General features: G+C 33.9%; 1 protein-coding gene across 1 annotated transcript; it reads left to right on the top strand.

Moving 5' to 3' along the window:
- Positions 1-1,852: 1,852 nt before the first annotated feature.
- On the top strand, positions 1,853-6,593 carry LOC130961004 (putative disease resistance RPP13-like protein 1). The gene is made up of 3 exons (XM_057886602.1): positions 1,853-5,789; positions 5,988-6,080; positions 6,185-6,593. Coding segments are annotated over exons 1-2 (3,693 nt in total). The 5' UTR covers positions 1,853-2,097; the 3' UTR covers positions 5,989-6,080; positions 6,185-6,593.
- Positions 6,594-9,935: the final 3,342 nt, after the last annotated feature.

Genomic DNA, 9,935 nt, shown 5'->3' with positions numbered 1-9,935 from the left:
AAATGAAAATAATAAGGGTAAGAAATTTGAGTATGGCAAAATAATATGAAATTTAAATAATTTATAACTTAAAATTTGTTATGATAATATTATTATGATATTTTTAATGTAGATATTTGTTGTATTTAATTAATATTTTATATTTTTATTGAATAATAATATGTAATAAATTAATTAATTATGGAAGTTATAGTTTTAATTTTTTTAATTTTTAAAATTTGATTGGTCCATTTTTAAACTTTGTTAAGTAATTAAATGTGTTTATATAATATCATTAGAAAAATAAAAATGACTTACATCTAATTAACAAAGATTTTGATATTAATTTTTACATAAAAAAATAGATGGTTTAATTTTCGGACCAATTAGAGCATTGTAGAGGTCGACCTTATTTCGAAGCGTGTTATACCTGTAGATACAACCACTTTCACAAAAAATATGTATGAGAAATTTTAGAAGAAAGAAATATAAACATTACTCCAGACGTAAAAAATTGATTACTTATGAAGAAATATATTATCGCAAGTTTTTTCAAAGAAGTTTGGTATGAAATTACTCATCGACTCACAATGTGTAAGAGATGACTTACTTTATAGAAGATATATTCTCATGAGTTTGTTGAAATGCCATTGATATGGAATCAAGTACTGCAAGTATAAACGATTGGGAAAGAATAAGTTTATGAATAAAAAAGATAAAAATAGGTTAAGTATATCTACTTTTAATTTCTTATATAAAATTACCTCAATATTGTAATCCTTAGGAAAATACTTGGCACGAATTTTCTTCGTTGGACGAATTTTTTTAGTTGGTCTGGTTTCTACAATTGATACAATGCGGAGAGGTGCCAAGAAAAAGAGGGTTTCGAGAAGCATGAGAAGAGTAAAATTTGATTCGAGGAAAACACAATGGCTCATACCGGAAGAGCATGGAGGAAATAGGATCTTGGTACAGAGAGGTGCCAAGAAGAAGAGGGTTTCGAAAAGCATGAGAAGAGTAAGGAGTTTTTCAGGCGAGAAGCATGAGAAAAGTAATGAACTCTTTGGTTTTCAGAGATTTTTTGGGGTAAATGTTAATTTTGTTTTTGTTGTTTTTTATTCTGTTTTTTAGTTTTTTTTTTTAATTTGAAAATAGACGTTGATTTGACAAGATTTAAGTGGTTGAAATTTGGCAAAATTTGATTGGTTGTTTCTAAAATTTTGCCACATAAGCAATATTGCTAATATGGCGTTAGTAGAATAAGAGGAATAACTTAGAAGTAATGTAGTGCATGCTTATGTATCTACTTTTATATATTAAGAATAGATGTCACTTTAACTAAAAAACAATTAACAATTAACAACCTATTATTTTTTTTATGGGAATTAACAACCTATTATAAACATATCAGTATAAAACAAATTAAAGAGCAAATACATTATCTTAGTTTTTTGTGTAAAAATATAAGATTTTTATGACAAATATTTCATCCATTTCAATTCTTCGTGTTTCTATTAATTATGCATAAGATATGTACGCTCTTATAGTAAGATTAATTAATTAGAAATTTCCGTGTAATATTGTAATTCACTTTTCTAAGATGGAGACCAGGGTCAGTTTTGGCGGCTAATAAAACAAAACAATCATACTAATCTGCATTAAATTATGTTCGCCTAAAAAAATTTTTCAAAAAAATTTTACTAATACTATTTATATTCTGGTAACATTTTTCCTGCATTTTATTTTTATAGCCTATAATTCAGTTATCTGGTAATATCATCTAGCGACCAGTGAGTGTGATAAAGTGCAACTACAGCTAGTTTTTAGTTAACAAGAAAGTTTGTCCAATAAAAAAATAAGAAGCCATGTGAAGGCAGCATAAAGTATCATGGTTCATGGAGACTTACATAGATTCCTTTCTTAAGCATGTGATTAGCACACTCACCAATACATTAACCAATTGTTTATCTTTCATAACACCATCCCATGATTTTGTCCGAAGACCATAAACCTCATCAAATCAACTTCACCTACCACACAAAGCAAACACTTCCTTCATCCATTTCCTTTCTTTCTTTGTTCTGATCCCATCTGATCTGCTTCACTTGAGATTCAACCATGGCTGAAAAACTTTATGGTGGAGCTTACCTCTCTCCCTTTGTTGATGCTGTTTTGGACAACCTAACTTCAATACTTGAAGAAGACGACTCTTTCCTCGAAAGGAACAACTTGCTTGTTACGTTGCAGAATTGTCTATATGATGTTGGACCTGTTCTTGATGACGCTGAGCTGAAGCAGTTCAGTGACAAGAAAGTGAAGAAGTGGCTTGTTGATCTTCAAGATGCTCTCTATATGGCTGATGACTTGCTCGACGAACTCTCCACTAAAGCCGCTATTGCTGCCACTCAAAGGGATCCAGGTAACTCTTCCTCCTGGTCTCGCCTTGTTGATTCATATATTGAAGATACTGGTGACATGGAAAAAATAGTTGGCACACTAGAGTCTGTTGTAAGACGCAAAAATTATCTTCGTCTGAAGGAGAGTGCCAAGGTGGACATGTCATGGAGAATTCCATCCACATGTCTTGTTGAACCATTGGGGATATGTGGCAGGAAAGAAGACAAGGAGGCCATACTGAAACTGTTGTTGGATGATGATGATGCTGCTGATGGTGATTTATCTGTCATTCCCATTGTGGGCATGGGCGGAATAGGAAAGACTACTTTGGCCCAATTGCTTTACCATGATGACAAAGTGAAGGAAAATTTTGATTTTCAAGGCTGGGTTTGCGTGTCAGAAGAGTTTGATGATGTCAAGGTTACTAAGACTATAATTGAGGCAATGACTTCGAATTCTTGTAACTTGACAGATTTGAATTTACTTCAACATGATTTAAAAGAAAAGTTGTCCGGGCAAAAGTTCTTTATTGTCTTGGACGATGTCTGGAATGAAAACTATGATGATTGGAATACACTTCTAAAACCTTTTCAAAAAGGGATTAAGGGAAGTAAAATTCTCATAACTACTAGAAATAAAAATGTGGCTTCTGTGGTGCAAACTGTTTCACCTCATGAACTAAGTTTATTGTCTGACGAAGATTGTTGGTTGGTGTTTTCAAAGCATGCACGTCTTTCAACCATTACTGTGGAGAATCTAACCCTGGAAAAAATCGGCAGAGATATCATAAAGATGTGTGATGGATTGCCATTAGCAGCTCAAGCCCTTGGAGGCATATTGCGTGGAAATTCTGATATCAGATATTGGAATCATTTATTGAAGAGTGAAATCTGGGAACTTTCTGATGACAAGACAAATGTTGTTCCGGCGTTAAGAATAAGTTATTATTTTCTTCCTTCATATTTGAAGCAGTGCTTTGTTTATTGTTCCTTGTATTCCAAGGACTATGAATTTAGCAAAGATGAATTGATGTTGTTATGGATGGCAGAGAATGTTTTACAACCAGTAGGAAAAAAGACCATGGAAGATGTTGGTGGTGAATATTTTGATGAATTAATTGCGAGATCATTTTTGCAACCTCATAGTACTTGGGAAAATAAATTTGTGATGCATGATCTTATTCATGATTTAGCAATGACATGTGGTGGAGAATTCTATTTCAGAGCTGAAGAGCTTCGGAATGCAGTTGAGGTTGATATTAAAGCTCGTCATTTGTCACATAACGCCAAAGGCAATTATCCAATGTCAAATCTTTTGGGAGTTTCCGATACAGTAAAACGTACAAGGACATTTCTTGAAATCAATTTGGATCGGTGGAATCCATTCAATATGAAAAATGCAGCTTGTATCATGTTGTCACAGTTGAAGTACCTGAGAGCTTTGTCGTTGAAAAGCTTTCCTCTTGAGTCAGTGCCTGATTCCATAGGTGAGTTGATTCATCTGCGTTACTTGGATCTGTCCGAGACCAACATTGTGGCATTGCCGGAGTCATTGGGTAACCTATACAATTTGCAGACCTTGAGGTTGTATTCGTGTACAGATCTGGAAATGCTACCTGTTGGCATGAAAGACCTTGTAAATTTGCGCCATCTTGATATTAGAGGGACTCAGTTACGTGAGATGCCGAAAGACATGAGCAAGTTAAAAAGTTTGCAGTTTTTAAGTAATTATGTTGTTGGAAAGCATGAAGAAAACAAGATTAAAGAATTGGGAGCACTTGTAGATCTACAGCAATCTATTTCCATTGACAAGTTGGAGAATGTGGTCAACAGCAATGAAGCTTCGATGGCAAGAATGTTTGATAAGGATGGCATTGATTCTATGACGTTAACTTGGTCGTGGTGGAATAGAGACGAGAATACAGTTGATTCCGAAATAGAAAGAGATATTCTTGACAAGTTACAACCTCACGCTAATTTGAAAGAGTTAGAGATCGTGGGTTACAGGGGTACAAGATTTCCAGATTGGGTGGGACATTCTTCCTACTACAACATCACCAAAATAAGACTGGATGGTTGCAGGAGTTGCTGTATGCTTCCGTCATTGGGACAGTTGCCCTCGTTGAAGCACCTATCAATTTCACATTTTGAAAGTCTGGAAAGTGTGGGTGCTGAGTTTTACTTTTACCAGAATGGTGAATCTTGTTTGGAGACACCACCATTCCCAATGCTTGAAACTCTTAAGTTTTATTCAATGCCTTACTGGAAGGAGTGGCGTTCATTGGAGCTCAATGCGTTTCCGAGACTTAGGGATCTTTCAATACAGGGCTGTCCCATGTTGATACGAGATTTGCCGAATCATCTACCATCTTTGCAATCACTTGAGATTACCAATTGCAAGCAGCTGAGTTGGTGTGTTCCAAGATCTCCTGCAATGACCTCTTTAAGGATAGAAGGCGGGAATGAAGTGAGAATTGGGGAGCTACCTCCTTTACTGCGTGAGCTATCAATTGCAGGAAACCATCAGTTGGAGTCGGCGGTAGAGGCCATAATGCTCATGCAACTGACTTGCCTGACGTCTTTATCCATTGCAAATTGTTCCTCCCACATATGGTTTCCAGTGAGTAGTATTCCCGCATCACTTCACAAGTTGACGATTTGGAATTGCACAAAACTAGAATTCCAAATGGATGGGCAACATCACTCGCTGCACGAACTATCAATACAGAACAGCTGTGATTCAGTTACATCCTTCTCGTTGTTGGATTCCTTTCCAAATCTCATGCGTGTTGTAATCAGCTACTGTGGAAACATGGAGTGTATCGTGGTGTCACGCTCTCTTTCATCTCTCCGTGATTTAAGCATCACGCATTGTGGGAGTTTGAAATCTGTGTCAACGCTATGGATGGCAGCACCTCAGCTAGAGCATCTCACATTACTGGGTTGCCCAGAGGTTGATTTGTCTCCTACAGGGGATGGGGATCCACACCGTAGCCTCAGATCTCTTGAAATCAGCTACAGCGAGAAACTGGTGAGCTCTGCAGCATTCATGAATTCGCAATTTCATGGGCTTACTCATCTTAACATTGATGGTAAATACGGCGAGAGTGTGAAGTCCCTGCCAAAAGAAGGTTGGTTGCCTGCCTCCCTTGAGTCTCTCACACTGGATCGCATTGAAAGTGTGGAGACGTTGGAATGCAAGGGACTTGCCCACCTCACCTCCCTCCAGAAACTACGTATTCAGTATTGTTACAAGTTGCAGAATTTGGAGGGAGATAAGCTGCCTGCTTCTCTAATACGACTCAGCATCATTGGAAGCCCTTTGCTGGGCAAACGATGTCAGAAGAAGGATCCACAGCTTTGGTCCAAAATCTCCCACATCCCCGCCATTCTTGTTGATCTCAGACGGATTTGGTAATCCAACAACTTCAACACATACACACACAACATTATTCATATTTATGTTTTTCATCATGATTTATACTCTGCATATAAACTGACTCACGACTTTTCATTCTTCATTCTCTCTACAATATTCTTATTCTTCATTTTTATTCATTCTTATACATGTGCTTTTCCATTCCTTACTTAACACTTTAACTTCTCATTCAGATTATCCATCCACCCAACAACACAACTTCTTCCATGAACAATTTCAATCATTGCAATACACAGGGCTCATTGCTGACAAATAAGACAGTAACAGTAAGATTTTTATATATTTTATAATGTTCGAATAACATTGATTACTCAAAAAATATGATAACTTACATGTGGTGGTAACACGTGAGACTGAAACTTTCATGCAGAAAGCAACTGAGCAACAAGGGAGACCCATAATCATGGACACAATTGAGCAAACTGACCATTGCATTGGAAAATTTAATTCCTTAGCTTCTTTATTTTCTTTTGGAACCTACCCTTCTACCCTTTTGAAGATTGAGACTTTTGGTTTGGTTTCTACTTTCTAGAAACCTCATGGTCATGATCATTTTTGGAAGATTCATGTTAGTACATTCGTTTGCAGACATATATTTATTTTTTGGCATTTTTGAAATTTTCTTTATATTGGGGAGTTAACTTTGCGTTTATATATTAGAGGAGTGTGATTAACTGTTTTGCACCATTGAGCCTTTGTGATCTATGATTTTCGCACCCCTCTCCTTTCTCTCTCTGTCTCTCCCTTTTCTCTGTTTTATTGTATATTGGTGACAAAGAATTGCCTCTAATTGGTAACATTGTTTCTCATATTCTTTTTGTTAGTCTTTCATGAAACTAAAAGTCTTTACTTGACAATGTCAATTAGAAATTATCAAATGATGTCACTTTAACTAAACAACTTATTATAAACATATCAGTATAAAAAAAATTAAAGAGCAAAACATTACCTTAGCTTTTTGTGTAAAAATGTAAGATTTTTATTACAAATATTTCATCTATTTCAATTCTTAGTGTTTCTGTTAATTATACAGAAGATATGTATGCTACTATAGTAAGATTAATTAATTAATTAGAAATTTTCGTGCAATATTGTAATTCACTTTCAAAGTGTCTGTTAATAATGCAGAACGTATAAATAAAGTAGAAACTGAAAAGAAACTAGTTGTAATATGCATTTGTCAAATGTCTTATTTTTATTTCTAACAAAGATGGCATTATATATTATTTGATAAAGCCAAAAATCCATAAATAGAATACCAAACCTAGGCATGATAGTAAAAAGAACACCAAATAAAAAAACTACAGATTCATGCTGATATTTTAACTCAATACACACACATCATAGTTCATTAGTCTTTCTGCTTCAAAATATCAAGCTTCTGCAGAAAGACAATTACATTAATATTTATATTTTAATATTATAATTATATACTCCATCTATTTGAAAAAATCTGTCACTTTAGAAATTCGATACGTTAATAACTCATTGTATATAGATACAGATTGTACTCAGCTACATTGAATTGTTAATATGCAAAATTTTTAAAGTAACACATTTTTAAAACTGATAGAGTATATAATTGAGCCAAGGATGAATTGCCTGAGTAAGAAAATAGCATTTTCCATCTGACCTGACATGGATACGAGGATTTTGGTGCAATGCTACACCAAGACTCACTTAATATCCTTGCCAAATTAAACATTAAGGTTGCAGCAGTTTCTGGCCGCAGCCGAAACCCATTTCGGGGGGATGATCGTGCCATGTCCATGTCCAGTGTCCATCATATCTGCAAGAGAGTGCTCAGGAGTTCCAATGTGTATATCAATTCCTCCTTTGCCTAGAAAGGAAAAACAAGAAATGAAACTTATTATGTCCATGAATAATTAAATAAGTTACCAAATAAGAACATGAATTTCTTTTATTTTTGAGAACTTTGTACCATAGGCTGAGTGAATCCAAGCTCAAAAATGGTTCCGAGGGTCAGCAATTGATGGCTGCAAAGATAATGTTGCTTGAGACTTTTGTGCGTCACCTGAAATTTTGCAATCTTCTGTTGAAGATTTTTTCATTGGTTAGCCAAAGATCATTTACAATATAAAATAGGACATGTTTATCTGATCAAGAATTTCCCTGATGGTTTGAGCATCTATAACTTTAGAATCACAAGGAAAAGTTGTTTCTACTTTGTAGAATAATGCATAATTATCTCAATTTTAAATGATCCTAAATCCTAATTAAGATTTAAGTACATTTTTCTTCATTCTCTGTCTCTTACTGATATGGCTTCCTCCTAAGGATTAATAAGTGGAAGCCGACCACTTCTACACTATTTCCCTAAAACAAGTGAATTGTATAACACCTATTTACATATTTAGTTTATCATTATCCAATCTAGCATGATTATTATATAGAGAGGAGCCACAATCATGGACACAATCCAAGAGATTCAAGAGAGGCATGACAAAGTGACTGATATAGAGAGGAGCCTCAATGAGCTTCATCAAGTGCTTAAGAAACCTAATGTCATAAGTGGTATGGATGCCTGAATTAATGATGTTTTTATTTCAAGAGAATGAAAAGTTCATTTCATGAAAATTTGTATACTCCCAAAGAAGAAATATATACTTCATCATGTTGGAATAGGTAAGAGTGAAACTTTCTTGCAGAAAGAAATTGAGCAACAAGGCAGAGCCACAATCGTGATCACAATCCAAGAGATTCAAGAGAGGCATTATACATGACTATTGCATGGGAAAATTTAATACCTTAGCTTGTTTATTTTTTTTTCCTTTGGGAACCTACCCTTTTGAAGATTGAGACTCTTGGCTTGGTTTCAAGTTTTTAGATACCTCATGGTCATGGTCCATTTTGGAAGATTCATGTGTAGGTACTTTCTTTTGCAGACATGTATTTATTTTTTGGGATTTTTGAATTTTTCTTTAGATGTATGATGTATCATATGCTATATTGGTGAATTGTGACCTTGGCGTTTGTATAATGGAGGAGTGTGATTAATTATTTTGCACCATTAAGCCTTTGCTAATTTTATAGTAATAGAATTTCTAGTTAAATTTTTTTTGCATACATATTAAACAAGTTTAATTAGTTTTCAAAATTAGCCAATTACTAGAATGGAATTTTGGAGCAAAAATTGATGTATAAATATGATGAAAAATAAACTTTTTTTAACGTCTGTGTTGGTATATATAGTTTACCACCCCAGACTTCTGATGCTGTCTCCACTCTAATTAAGACTTTTTTTATTTATCATCAAATCTTGTTGGCATGTTAAATAGGCACTTATATACACATTATAATTAGTAACATAATTAATCAACAAATATGATAATTTGTATGTGGTGGGAACAGGTGAGAGTAAAACCTTGCAAAAAGCAATTCTATGAACATGGACGTTGTTGTTGTCGTCCTTGTCTCTCTTGTTGATTTTGCTGCCATAAATAGGTGTTCTTTTATTATTATTATTTTTGGAAAACAAATCTAAAATAGAGAAAACAAAAAAGTGTGAAGATGAAATGATACAGAGTGATGAAATGAGAGAGAAATTGAGTGAGAGAAGCATGTGAGTTTGATAAAGTGATTTTGTTATAATGGTGAATCACACATTTACACTATGCAGTTAGACTATATATAGTGAAGGCATAACAGCTATTTCTGCTACTAACAATGTAACTAACTAGTCCTAGTCAGCATAGAGAAATTACAAATGAGTCCTTAATAAGGATATTAACTTAACTAACTATACATCAAGCTATGTCAGTAAGAGTGAATAGTAAAAATACTCTTATTCCCCAATACAGAGGAAAAGAAAAAAAGAAAGAGTATAAAAATTGGAAAAAGAAAAAGAATAATTAAAGAAAGAGTATAAGAGGTGTAATAAGAAAAGAAAAAATGTATTTGGAGAGAAAATATTATTACTAGTAAAATAGATGATAATTAAAAAGGTGTGTCTGAAAAGTTATTGTATCTTGTAAAATAATAATTGAGGTGAATTTTTTAAATTTTAAATTAGAATTCAATTTGCTTTGAAGAATCAAAATATATTTTTTAATTCTCTAAAAAATAAAAATAAAACTCTAGAAAATACCAATAACTAATAC

Source organism: Arachis stenosperma, chromosome 2 (genome assembly GCF_014773155.1).
Source record: "Arachis stenosperma cultivar V10309 chromosome 2, arast.V10309.gnm1.PFL2, whole genome shotgun sequence".
NCBI classification, from domain to species: domain Eukaryota; kingdom Viridiplantae; phylum Streptophyta; class Magnoliopsida; order Fabales; family Fabaceae; genus Arachis; species Arachis stenosperma.
The sequence above is the reverse complement of the archived record's forward strand: the minus strand, read 5'-3'. Positions and strand labels throughout refer to the sequence as shown.

Excerpts from the sequence above, each read along its gene's own strand:
- LOC130961004 (XM_057886602.1), top strand. The coding sequence starts at position 2,098 with ATGGCTGAAAAACTTTATGGTGGAGCTTACCTCTCTCCCTTTGTTGAT.